At 40.0% G+C, this 13,975-nt stretch overlaps 1 protein-coding gene across 8 annotated transcripts in view; it reads left to right on the forward strand.

Moving 5' to 3' along the window:
- The window catches only part of TEX26 (testis expressed 26), a 38,498-nt gene extending 27,369 nt beyond the window's left edge, over positions 1-11,129 (forward strand). For 4 of the 8 annotated variants that reach the window (XM_006158429.2, XM_006158430.3, XM_006158431.3 and 1 more), the window contains exons 6-8: positions 1,285-1,461; positions 3,676-3,837; positions 10,777-11,037. In XM_006158429.2, the coding sequence (XP_006158491.1) occupies positions 1,285-1,461; positions 3,676-3,837; positions 10,777-10,856 (419 nt within the window). In that variant the 3' untranslated portion in view covers positions 10,857-11,037. Of the gene's footprint in view, positions 1-1,284; positions 1,462-3,675; positions 3,838-10,776 lie in introns of all 8 variants that reach the window. The other 4 variants (XM_027775700.1, XM_027775701.1, XM_006158428.2 and 1 more) reach the window with 3 other exon arrangements.
- Positions 11,130-13,975: the final 2,846 nt, after the last annotated feature.

Below are 13,975 nucleotides of genomic sequence, written 5' to 3' on the forward strand. Positions count from 1 at the left end.
GGAATGCCTTTGTTTTGAGCCCTACCACTTCCCCCTCTCTGTAGCCTGCTTTCTTCAGGGGCAGTTTGTGGGGTCATTGTGAGGGTCCTTGAGCACCTGTGTCCTCTCTCCCTAAGCCATGGAAGGTAAGATACAGCATGGAGTGGAACCCTCTCCTTCTCTGCTGGTTTCAGCAGAGCTCATTTTTTAAAAATCAGTATCATAATGCTCTCAGGTGCCAGTAGATTCAATTATGTGTCCCTTAATATACAATGAACACTAGTGAGTGCCATTACAAATCATTTGATATACAATGTATATTGGATTTTATTTTGAAAAGACCTACTGAAAAACTAATTTGGAAGAGAATTGAGCTCAGCGACAATAGTAATTTGCACTGTTTGTACATCGCTCATGAAATGAATGTTTTTTAACATCTTTGTCCTTCTGAGTAAGACGGTATTGTGTGATGCGCCTGTGAACTAAGGCTTCATAGAAAGAGGGGTGAACACATTCTAGGTGAGGTAGCTGTGGTTCTCTTCTCAGTAATCTGGTAGTGTTTGTGGAACTGATGTTTGGACAGTGCTACACAGATATTTAATCATGATATATTTGATGACTATTCTGTAACAGTGATATTTCAAAGAAATAATAGTGTTACTGTCCACGAATGACAATGATGTTACCTAACCTTCCGTCAGTAACGGATAAGTTTCAAGTGGTTCTTTTCCAGGTAGTGGGATGATATACACCACCCTATCTAGGAGTGCCAAATGAAACAAATAAAAATACAGGCTACCTAGTTAAATTGGAATCATAATATACAAAGATAAGAAGTGCTTATACCTACTGACATGAAAAAAGTATTCATTGTTTATCTGAAATTCAAATTTAACTGGGCATCCTGTGTTTTATATGGCAGCCCTAACCTTCTCCAAAAGCTCTCACCCTTCCCATCCCTGCCCCAGAGACAGGGCAGACTTACCAGGCAAACTGCAGGGACTGATCAATGCCTCCTGTGCCCACCAAGCAGAACAAAAGAACACTCCTGACATGCGAATGTATTCATTAGAAATGACTTCTAATATGAGTAAAGGTGTACTTCCTGTGCCTGGTAAACAGATCATTATTTCTTGGTTGAAGTATCTATCAAAAAGTACATTGACCATGCCTCTAAATTCGAGAAGAGCGGGGTTTTAGTATGGTAAATTGGAAGTTACTGCCAGAAACAAAATGGAATGCAAAGCTACTTAGAAACAGCTTATAAGGAGTACTTTCTGCCTTCTGTTTCTACCCCCACCCCAGCCCAGAAGATTAAGAAAAGTTTTCAAGTGTCTCCAGAAACAAAAAAGTGTCTTCCCCAACCTCTAGACACTGAATTTCGACGAAATTACCAAATTCCAGCTAAGATTCCTGAGTTTCAGGATTTTAGTTTCAAATATGGATGCTATTCAAGTCTGCCAATTGCCTCTCAGGGGCTGGGTGAGTACACCTGTAGTTTCAAAACAGCTTCATAGATGCTGTCCCCTTACTGCAAGATTCCTCAATGCAGATGGCCCTGGCAGCCAGTTTTGCTAAGTCATGGAGAAATCCAGTGATCCAGCCTGTAATCAGAGCCTCTTGTGGCTTTCAGCTTCAAGCCCGGGGTACGACTTTGTCTCAGAAGTGGGTTGACTGCTCATGTCTTGAAATGAGAACCATCTGTCTGGAAGGGGCAGTTGTTGACATTAGGGGACATTTTTCTCCCTATAAGGTGGAAAGTGCTATAGTTGCTGTGAAATCACAGAAAAAAGGATTAAGTGGAAATCAAATTAGTCTTGTCAATGATCCACTGGACTGTATCCACATGCTACATCCCTCAAGATTTTCAGATTTAGCACCTGTTCCATTTAAGGTAGTTTTCTTTTGTGATCCTGATTCCTATGGTTTACAACAACAAAAAAAATTATTTTAAAGTTTTAAGACCAAATGACTTCCAAGCTACTGGTGAAGAAGATAACTTGGCATCAGTCTAAGATGTGATTTATTCCTGGCATGAAGTTAAAGTCCCTCAATGCAGATGGCCCTGGCAGCCAGTTTTGCTAAGTCATGGAGAAATCCAGTGATCCAGCCTGTAATCAGAGCCTCTTGTGGCTTTCAGCTTCAAGCCCGGGGTACGACTTTGTCTCAGAAGTGGGTTGACTGCTCATGTCTTGAAATGAGAACCATCTGTCTGGAAGGGGCAGTTGTTGACATTAGGGGACATTTTTCTCCCTATAAGGTGGAAAGTGCTATAGTTGCTGTGAAATCACAGAAAAAAGGATTAAGTGGAAATCAAATTAGTCTTGTCAATGATCCACTGGACTGTATCCACATGCTACATCCCTCAAGATTTTCAGATTTAGCACCTGTTCCATTTAAGGTAGTTTTCTTTTGTGATCCTGATTCCTATGGTTTACAACAACAAAAAAAATTATTTTAAAGTTTTAAGACCAAATGACTTCCAAGCTACTGGTGAAGAAGATAACTTGGCATCAGTCTAAGATGTGATTTATTCCTGGCATGAAGTTAAAGTCAAGTAATACTTGAGACAAAATCATGAAATAGAAACCTAGCATCTTGGGGTTAGAAGGTAGTCTGGAGCCTTAGGTCAGGTGTGAATCTCTCCAACTCATCTTTGCTAAGGGGCGATCCCATGCCGGCTTGCACACTTCAGAGTAGTGTTTCCCCTCCCTCCCCCAGCAGTTTCTTCATTGTCAGATGTGCCAACTGTTTGGAAGTCCTGCCAGCTGGGATATTCCTTGCTAAACCTCTTGTCACTTGGTTCTACTTCTTCCCAAGAGGTTAACTAGTATAAATCCATTATTCTGTGAAAACCTTACCGTTTACTTCTTAAATCTTCTATTTAATCCCGTTAAAGCATTTCTATGCCCTACAAACACTCTTCTTAGGAGGTAGTAGCAAATCTCCTCACTAGTCTGATCCCTCCACTTGGTCAATGGGCCCTTTAAAGTGACACTTGAAGCTGGAAGCAGTATTCAAGGTGTTCAAGGTTTACAAAGACTAGGCAAGTTGTAGAAGTTAGGTTTTCATAACATTCCTTTATTTATTTATTTATTCATTTTTCGTGATAGTTCCATTGACATCAGAACCCACATTAAATGAACAATATTCAGAGTCAAATGTAAATGATTTGGGGGTTGTCTCGCTGCACACCCCCACTAGTCTGGATGGACACTGAGTACTGACTGTAAATATCATCATCTTCCTGACTGCTCATCCTCAGATGCTCACTCCAGGTCCCTGGAGGGTAGTCTTTCAGTGTTCCAGTCCATGTCTACACAGGAGATGTCTTGAAAGGAAAAGAAGCTCTCAGGAAGGTCTTTGTTTATTAAGCAGGTGGTGAACATTACCTTCCTAACACACCAACCCACGTAAGAGTAGAGTTCAAGGAGAACTTCCCTTCTGAAAATGGTCAGACTGTACCTTCTGGCCATTGTCTCCCATCATCCCCACTTCCAACATCAAAACTTCGGAAGTCCCAGAAGCTCTGTGCAGCTCCTAACCACTGGACAAACCGTGCCTTAGTTTCCACTATGAAGGCTGATTAAGCTCCATTTGGGCTCAGGGCTGTCAGAGGTGTTTAAACCTGAGAGAAAGAGTTCTTGGTTCAGGTGACAGCCTGCGTGTCTTCCTCTCCCATGCGTGTTTCTGCAGTCCCGTCCGTGCTGCACAGTTACATGCGGAATCAGGAGCGCACGAAGCAGCAGACCACATATCAAAGCGACTATGGGAAGGCCTACCTGGATTTCCTAATGATTTTAAACTCCTTTACTCCCTCTCAAATCAAAGAGTACCTTGCAAGTGTTTCGTACAAAGGTAAGATGCAGTCTGTAGTTAAGATTTTAGGCTTTTTATGCGATCATAACACATTGCTTTATGCCACACTGAAATTGTTCCAATGTCTAGCTACTGAAGTTGAATGTCACAAAACAAAACAAAAACTGCCTCGAAAAAATAATCCAATAGTATTGTGCAAACCCCAATCCACTGAAAAAAGTTTTTCTTAAAAGAGCCCCAGTGACTATATTCCCACTTACTAAAAAGAAGACAGAGCACTTTTCACTTATTTCTGATTTCATCTTGCCTGTGGTGGAATCGCTCCAGGAAGACCTCTCTTTTTCTTACAGCTAATTGATTTCTCCAGTGGATGTTTGTACTACTTCAAAGTTTAGGTTTATTTGTTTAATCTGCATTTCCCAGTTAGTGGTACTTTTTTGTGACAGACTCTTTACAGTACATGAGACTCTCCGTACTTTACACACTCAGAGCAAATGCCATTCTTGGGATGGTGTTGTTTCAGTCTGCATAATAAAGATTTGTCCCGGGACCAGCAGTTAGTGTAATGGCTATGTCACTGGACCCCCACGTAGTCGACTGTGGTTCACGTCCCGGACCCGGTGGCTCAAAACCCACTCCAGGCGCATGTGTGTGCGTGCCCAAGATCCTGAGGAGAATGGAGGAGAAGGGATTGTGGTGTGGCCATCCCCCCTGGGGGGTGATTTCTCACTTTCTGTCTCTCTGTCTCTTTCTGTCTATCTGGTGAGCGCACGTGCCCTATAGCAGAAACCTCTCCCAAAAAAATAGATTTATCCCAGTTCACAACCTGGAGACTGAAATCCATTTGGGAGCATCTCAGGGACAACTGGTCAGTCTGAGAGCATGGAAAATGTTATCTCAGAACAAGAGTTAGAGCAGAGGAAAGAAAACTCTTCCTACAGCAATCTCGCAGCTTCCTATGCCAGGGATCACACATACTATTACTCCTCACTTTTGAGCACATATACAAGTGCAGGTGTGTGTGTGTGTGTGTGTGTGTGTGTGTGTGTGTGTTAAGCAGGTGGTGAACATTACCTTCCTAACACCCATGTAAGAGTAGAATTCAGGGAGAATTTCCCTTCTGAAAATGTATGTGTACACACACACACACACACACACACACACACACACACACTTATTTTTAATTGTCAAAGGTTATGTGCACTCACCAAAGAGATAGGAACTGAGCAAGGGAGAAAGCACCCCTCTAGGCTATGTGGGTTTTGTTAACTTGCACTGTGCCCTGTGATCAGGCTTGAGCTCAGGACTCCCACCAACTATGCCATGGCCCTTCACCTGCTCTTTGTCTCCAAACTCTTCTGGGTCCCCAGTGCTGTCCTTCATCTGTCCCCAGCTATCATCAGAAGAGCTTGCTCCTTTGAAATCCTTGCTAATACCTTTTTTCCTGGAATCTCTGGCCTCAAACAAGATGGAAACTCTTCTATAGGCAAGACTGAAAGGGAGACATGTGTGCGTGCATGCGTGTGTGTGCATGTGCTCACACACGTACATTGAAGAACAGAAGGTATCACTCTCCTTCATAGACCGAAGGCTGAGGTCCTGAAAGTCCTTGAGAAAGCTTGAATGTTGGGTTTCTGGGAAGTACAAGAAGCAGATGTTTAGCTCATAGCAAGGCAGAAACAGAAGTATGAATTTTTTGTGAGTCTCATTCCTCTCAACAGATGCCTCTGGGCCAGTTCAGAACTTCAGAGGGAAGTAGGAGGCTCCAGGGGGTCTGCTGGGCCAATCTCCCAGCTCAAGCCTGCCTTCCTGTTCTTTTTCTCAGCTTCAGTGCATATATATATAATTGTTTCCTGCATTTTACAAGGAGCTCTTTTTACCTCTGGGGCCACAACTGTATTTCTGTCTTCCCTAAGCAGATGCTCTCATCTGTCTAGGGACTCCCAATACAGATGCAGCTGTCACTTTTCTCTGCCTTTGTGAAAACCATGGTGGGTGCTGGGCACCTGGGTCCCTTGTCTGAGTCATACATGAGCTGAGCCTTTGCTGAGCCCCTGAAAGGTGGATTAGGAACTCTACAAAGTGCTCTGGCAGCTTCTGCTCTACTTAATCTCCATTGTCCAAGGTACTTAGGATGAGCTGATCTTTAAGGCAAGGATTAGTTTACAAAGTAACTTTGGGATGGGCTAGGTTGTTTCTTGCTTCTTCTTTTCTAATTTGATTTATTAGACAGAGAGAGCGAGAGGGACTCTCAACCATACTTTCATGCTGTGACCCTCCCCGGGCCCTGCAGCTGAGATCCCAGGTGCTGCACCACCAGGGTCAGGGCAATCATTTTGTCTGGGTTCTCCGGCTTTCCTCGTACCTCTGGGGCAGTTCTGGGGCAGGTGCCCAAAGTCTCATGCCTAGAGCTTTTTTTTTTTTTTTTTTGCTGACTTGAGCAGATGCAGGATCTGCTCCCCTGGGTTTTAGCTTCTTTTCCCTGGCCCTCCTTTAGAATAGCCCACCCATCAATGCCAGCTGCGTTAGAGGCTGACAGGCAAATAGAAGGTTCCCTTTGAATTCTTGTGCCTAAAACCACTTGTCATTTTCCAGTGTCAGGGATGACACTAATGCCTCTCAGCTGGTGAATATGTCAGCAGGAGTTTTTTGTGGTAGGGCTGAGTCAGTATGTGGAGAATAAAAACGTCTGGCAGATGTATTAGGTTGAATTACTATCAACTCAGCTTAAATTATTTTACTGGATTATCCCTCATAGGCTGCAGGCCCTGATGGAATAGGAGCCCAGAACAGTACATTTTGAAAGAGAGAGAGGAGAGGGAAGGACCAGCCTCCCTTAAGTAATGAACTAAGTTAGGGTGCAGGGAGCAGAGGCTGGGGAGTTGCAGGTGAGGTGGAAGAGAGAGAAAGCAAGACAAAAAATAAGGCTGGGCAAGAAGAAAGGAGGGGAGGATGGGTGCAGTGGCAGAGTGGCAACACCATGCCTTGCGATGTCAAACCCACGTGGGAGGTCCCAGGTTCCCGTCCCGAGGTCTCCTTGTACACACTGGGCACATGGAACATCCAAAATGGCTGAGGCTACGAGGGATCGCAATGTGAAGGCCCTGCTGGGTTTGCCTGTTTCTCTCTCTCATGAGAGAAATAAACAAATAAACCTTAAACATGCTCAACACATTTTTAAAAAGGGAGCGAGCCGCTGAAGTTGAACTAATTTCCGTTGACTCTGTGTGTCCCCACTGTTGAGTACCGAGCTTCTTTCTTTATAACTTGAGGACATTGATTTAGATGCCTTTAGTGGCTATTCTAATTTCAAAATCGTTTTCATCCCTGAATCTAATTCAGACCACCTAAAAGCTTACTCTTGGGTTGTCTGCTATCTATTGGTAAAGGCAGTGTTGTCTGTCCACTGGAAAGATGTGGTTGTCTGTGAACTCGTTCAGCTAAGATCCCTCATCTCTTCATCCATCTGAAATTTCCATGAAATGGCTATCCAAAAGGTTACTTTCCTTGCCTGCAATTCAATATTAAGAATGCATTTACTCACTCACTCAATAAACTTCATTGATTGAATACCTAAAATGCTCACTTGATACAAAGATACATTTTTAAAAAATGCTTCTTCTCAGAGAATTCATTGCTTGTTATGGGAGACAGACACAGCGACGATGTCACAAGCTGTGTAATCAAAGTGATCTTTGTGTGTATTAGAATCCTGTGAGCGGTACTCCCAACCTTAAGGGTCCATAGGATCTGAGGGAAGGCTGCTCAGAGGAGGTGTCCTTTAAATCTCAAATATAAATGTGCATGACAAAGAGAGGCAGGGCCATTCCTTTTTTTTTCTTTTCCCTCTCTTTCTTTTTGTTTTTCAATTTATTCTAAACATTCAATCACTGTACATCACCACAGCTTGTAAAATGAATTTTCCCAGCAAGAATACACTGCACACCAGTCCAGTTGAAGATATTATTGTACACATTATCATCAACAGACAGTCCTCCATTTCTGTGTCCCTTAAATGGAGGCAGGGCCATTCTTAGCCCAAGGAGCAGCATAAACAAAATAAAATTTCCAGGACATGAATCTGCATCTATACATAATAAATATGGGTAGCATTTAATTACACCTAGTGGCCTTTTTGAACAAGTATTTAAGTTAACTTTTAATTTTACATCATCTCATTTTTTAAAAGTTAATTTATGCTGGGCCAGCAGGTGGCATGGTGGTTAAGGTGCTGGACTCCCATATGGCCAGCCACAGTTTGAGTCTCAGACCTGGCAGCTCGCGCTCTCACTTTCTCTCTCTCTCCTCTTTCTGTTGTCAAATTAAACAATAATAATAGCGAATAAAAATAAAAAAATAAATATTTGTAAAAAATAATAATTCATGACAAATTTGACTTATCTCGTATGTGTATCTTTGGAATCAGAAGGACTTTTTTTGCTTATTTTAAAATAAACTCTTTGGTATACAGTTTAACAATAGTTTAAATGTTTAAAATGAAAAGAACTGGCGATAGCAAAAGTTGATGATAGGAAGTAATCAGATGTCCCATATATTGCTAATAGGACCACCAAATACTGCAAATGCCTTGGAAACAAGTCTGTCAGCTTCCTGCAAAATTAGACATACACCTACTCTGTGACCCAGAAATTCCTCCTCTGGGTATTTACTTAAGTGATAAGATAACATGTCTCCAAAAGAACATGTACAAGGAATGTTTATTACCACTTTATTCTTTTATTATATTTTTTGGAGAGATTTTTTTTTCTCTATAGCGTGCGTGCGCTTGCCAGACAGACAGAGAGAGACATAGAGACAGAAAGCGAGAAATCACCCCCCAGGGGGGATGGTCACTCCGCAATCCCTTCTCCTCCTTTCTCCTCTCGGGATCTTGGGCACGCACACACACACGCCTGGCGTGAGTTTTAAGCCACCGGGTAAGGGACGCGAACCGCGGTCGACTACGGGGGAGTCCAGTGACATAGCCATTATGCTAACTGCTCGTTCCCCCACTTTATTCTTAATAGCCTCAAACTGGATACACTCCAACTTTCCACCAACAGTAAAATGGATACATAAAAATTGTGGTATAGTCACTTAATGAAATATCACTCAACAATAAAAAGAAATAAATTACTGACTTATATAACAAATATCTGAACCTCAGAAACATGATGTTTAACAAAAGAAGCCAGAGGCAAAAGAATAACCTTCTATATGATCTTATTTATTTGAAGGTCTACAATAGACAAACTTATCTAGAATAAAAGACATTAAAATGGTTACTATCATGGGGTAGACAGTTTGGGAAGGAACACAAAGGATCTTCTGGGATGGCGGAAATGATAAGTATTATGTAGATGTGGGCTATAGGTATGCAGAATCAATTCATCAAACTCTACATGTAAGACTGGTGTATTTCGCTTTATGAGAAGTGTACTTCATTTAAGAAATTACTAGGTCGAGGCCATCTCTGTAGACTAGTGGTTAAGGGAGCCACATGGCTGACCCCACATGGCTGAATGTGGTTTTAGTATACATGCCAGGTCCTGGCAGCTTGAACAATATGCTGGGTGTGTCTCCAGACATATCCCAAATCTCAGTAGAATGAAGAAATTAAAGAGAAGGGATTGCAGCATGACCACACCCCACTGAAGTCTCTCTCTCTCTCTCTCTTTCTCTTCTCAACCCATCTCTCTCTCTGTTTCTGGAGAGTACACATGCTCTCCCAGCAATTAAAAGATAATACTGGGTCCAGAAAAGGTATGAAATAGGGTAGGGGGGATTGAAAATTAAACACAAGATCACAAAGACAAATAAGTGCAGACATAATTGAAGAGAAAGCAGAAAAACACACATGTATGCACATGCATGCACACACATGCACATCCCTGATCTATGGACCTCAGATGGCACATGTGACACTGAGCAGAATAATATAAACATTGAATATGGTAACATGACCATTCACACTCTTACTCCTTTTTCATTTGGCCTACATAGGTGACAATTACTGAGCATGAGCATAGTTTGATAGCTCCACTCTGTACTATTAAAAAATGTAACTAGGATTAGGAATCATAGATACTCAGAAATAGGCAAGATTCTTTCTACAGGTGAGGGAATAGAAGACAGGGAGTTGAGAGTCTTCCTAGGGTCTGACAGTTATTGCTCAAGGATAGCAAAGCTTTCCAACACTTGTGGTTAGAATAACAAGCCTGGCTTCTCTGAAACTTTTAGAACCATGGCTTCCATTGTTTACCATCACTGTTAATTACTGTGCACTCAATAATGAAAGGGTAAGACTACTATTTATTGTCTGATAGGCCAGGTACTGTCTAGGTGCTTCATACACATTGCCCCTAACTTACTCTACCAACTATGCAAGATAAATACCGTTACCTATATTCAGAACTGAAGATAGACCAGCCTGTTGCCTGGTGGCTAGATTCTATATAGCCAGTCACATGGTTCAAGTCCTGGACCCAGAAGCTTGAAAAGCATGCTGGGCACATGTGGGTACCCAAAATATCTAAAGAAGGAAGAAATGGAGGAGGAGGGATTATGGTGTGAACATGCCCCAAGGGAATACTTTCTTGTTTCCTCTCTCCCTCTCTCTCCATCCAATGAGTGCATGAACCCTTGGGCATATTAAAAAGAAGAAAAAAAATTAGGATATTAAGAAGTTGAAAGGCTTTTTAATATTCACCACCACAGAACTGAAACAAGTCTATTACATTCTAAAATCCATGTTTTTTTCCAGTAAGCTTGCTGATCCATTGAATATTAAGTTTACCTTTGATAATTCTGCAACTGTACCTCTATAGATACTTGACATAATAGCCTTTGATTATTTTGATCTCTTATCAACATTTGCATATCGTATTATTACCAGGTATTTCTTCTCTCCTAGAATGTCTTAATTAATAACATTTAAATACATTGAAATTTTCATTCTGTTTTCTTCGCCATTTTCAGATAGACAAATTCTTGATCGCTTCATTCATTCTCACTGTGACACTGACAAAGGGAAGAAATTAGAAAGGAAACCAGTTTAACTGAAGAAAATATGAAAATCAATGGAGGCACTTGGGACTACCTCATCGTTTTCTCAATAATCAAGAAAAAATAAGATGCAAATTGCTCCAAACATGTTGTGAAAGTCATGAGTTTGTGAATTTTATTTTGTTTTATTTTTAAACCATAGAACTATTTAAGGCTACAAATTTCCCCATGAATATAGCTCTAGCTGTATCCAATAGGTTTCCATACAATGTTGTTGTGTTTTTTTTTTTCTTTTTCCTTTTGGATACTTAATTTGTGGTTTCAATTTTGACTTTCTCTTCAAACCAGGAATTATGTGAAAGAAATTTGTTAGTTTCACAATAATTACAGGAATTTTAAATCTTTTTATTGCTGATTTCTTTTACAAATAATTTAAAATTTAAAAGAAAAACACCTCTGCTTTGGGAAATTTAATCAAAGTTTTTTTAATGCTATTAATCAAATATATGATTAATTTATATATCACATGAATATGAGGGACAATTTTATAGTTTATTTACTGTATTTTTTCAAATCCTTTATATCCTTGTCTTAAAAATATACTTCAACTGTCAAATTCTGAAAGAAGAATATTAAAAATGTATCACAATAAATCTGTTTTCATTAATTTGTTTGTATTTCTGGGAACTTTGCTTTCTATATATGGCGACTACCTTATTCACCTTAAGTTTTTGACTTATATAGAGCTTATTTATTAATTAACTTTTTTCCGACTTCATGTTATTCCTCTTCAGCCTGGTTATTCCTCTTCATGCCTTTACCTTTGCATTTTGATTGATGTCAATGTTGTCACTTATGCTGGTTTATTTTTTTCCTTTGTGTTTGTTTAGTAAATCCGTGCCCATCTCTTAATTTCCAGTCTTTTTTTAAACTTCATTTCAGTGTGTTTCTAAAAATACCGTATGTCAGGATTTTATAACTAATATGATAGTCTTTGTCTTTTGGTAAGAGAATTTAGCCAGCATATAGTAATTGTACATATTTTGGCTTTATGTTGCATATATTCTTCTTTTTCTTTATTCAAGATAGAGTACATGTGTACACACATGAAGATGAGAGAGAGAGAGAAGCACCCTCCATCAAGTCTGGTCACGCCTCAACCCCCTTTCTCCAGTCCTCCAGTATGTCAGATCTAGGGCACTTGTTCATGTGCCTAGTGTGTTTTCAGGCCAACTGGGTCAGAGCTTCAAACGTCAGTCACCATGCAGGATCCTTCCCCTCTGAGCAGCACATTATATTATATTTTGCTCACTATCTTCTATTTTTTGCTTTTTTTAGTTTTACTTTACCTAGTTTTCTTTATTACCTTCCTTTACTGTTAGTTTTAAATAGATAATTTTTTTTGTTACTGTAGTTTTTAATCATACATGGTCACTGAATTTTTTAAAAAAATTTTTAAGAGAGACTTTTGCTTTAGGGCATGTGCACTTGCCAGAGAGACAGAGAGAGAGAAAGAGAGAAATCATCCTTTGGAGAGGATGGCCATGTCGCAATCCCTCCTCCTCCATTCTCCTCCTGGAATTTGGGCACACATGCACACATGCCCACCCTGAGTTTCAAACTGCCACGTCTGGCTCTCGAACCATGGTCAACCATGTGGGAATCCAGCACCTTAACCACTATGCCACTCATTGGCTCATTAAAAAACTTTTTTTTTTCCCTGAGGAAGAGAGCAGGAATTACATAAAACTTACATCATTTCTGTGCTCCCAGTTCCTTTATGCCCCCATTCTTCCTCTTCTTATTTATTGGGAAGATTGAGAAGAGACCTTTATTTCATCATGTATTGCGTTTCCCACTTCATCCCCTGCATGTGGTCTTGTGCATGTACACACACTCTCCACACACACGCTTTCACACTCCACACTCTTATACACACACACATTCTTATATATCCAGCAACATAAATACACACACACACACACACACACACATACAATTTATCCCTCTGTTTCTCTCTTCCATACACACATGCATGCACACACACACACACACACGCACACTTCATTGCTGAAAAAGTTTGAAATTTTGTTTTATCAGGGATTTCCTTTCCTGCTTAAAAAGCATTAGGAGTATTATAGATTTCTAGTCACAATACTCATATCTTTCACCTATATGTAGCTATTACTGTTTCCTGTGCTCCCTGTTTTTCCATAACCTGAGTTCCATATTCAAATCTACTTCCATTTGACAAAATACTTTCTATGTATTTCTTCAGACAGGTCACAAGGCAGGCAATAGTCTGCGTTCTTACTGGCCCAAAATGTTATTATTTTGTTCTAAATGATCATACCTTGGCTAGGTATAAAATTATTGACTCTTAATCTTACTTTTTTTAACAGTCCATAGTCATTTTAATTGTCTTCTGGTTTATAGTATAATTTATAAGTCTGATTCTATTATACTGTAAATTGATAAGATTGACTCTCTATTTTTGTACTATTTTAGCAGTTTCTTGAAGATGTGTTTGGTTTTCTCTGAGATCTTTCTTTAGCTTTAGAAAGTTTCTTTTGTTTTACTTATTTTTGTACTACTACTTTTCTTCTCTATGCTACTGTCTGTGTTACTTTCTCTCCTTCTGAACCAACTGCTATTTGCATCAGAGGCTTAGATCTTCTTTTCGCATATAATTTCTATTTTAATGACTTTTTATTTCTGTTGTATGAAATATCTTCCTTTTGCTCACTCAGAACATCAGTTTAGTACTCAGAGTGGCCATTCTGTTTACCATATTTGTAAATTCACACATCATGTTTTATTTTAGCTTAAACTTCAGAAAGCTTTTTTTTCTCTTCTCTAACTGAATCTCCTTGAGAATTATTTCTGTTTTGTTGAACATATTCATTACCTTCTCCATGGACTCTGCCTTAATTAGAGCCACCTTTTCCAGTTATTGACTCTGGTTTCCTCTCTTGACTTATGAAGTGCCTTCAGGGGATAACATGGGTTGTCTATGCCCCCAGGTTAGTTCAGTCCATACAGAGTATCTTGGGCCAAGGAAAATGAGCTTGGAGGGAAATATGTGTCTTAGTTCATCTTTGTGTTGCTTACAAAAATACCTGATACTAGGAGAATTTAAGAGAATAAATTATTTGACACAATTCTGGTCATG

Source organism: Tupaia chinensis, unplaced genomic scaffold, assembly GCF_000334495.1.
Source record: "Tupaia chinensis unplaced genomic scaffold, TupChi_1.0 Scaffold000597_1, whole genome shotgun sequence".
NCBI lineage: Eukaryota > Metazoa > Chordata > Mammalia > Scandentia > Tupaiidae > Tupaia > Tupaia belangeri.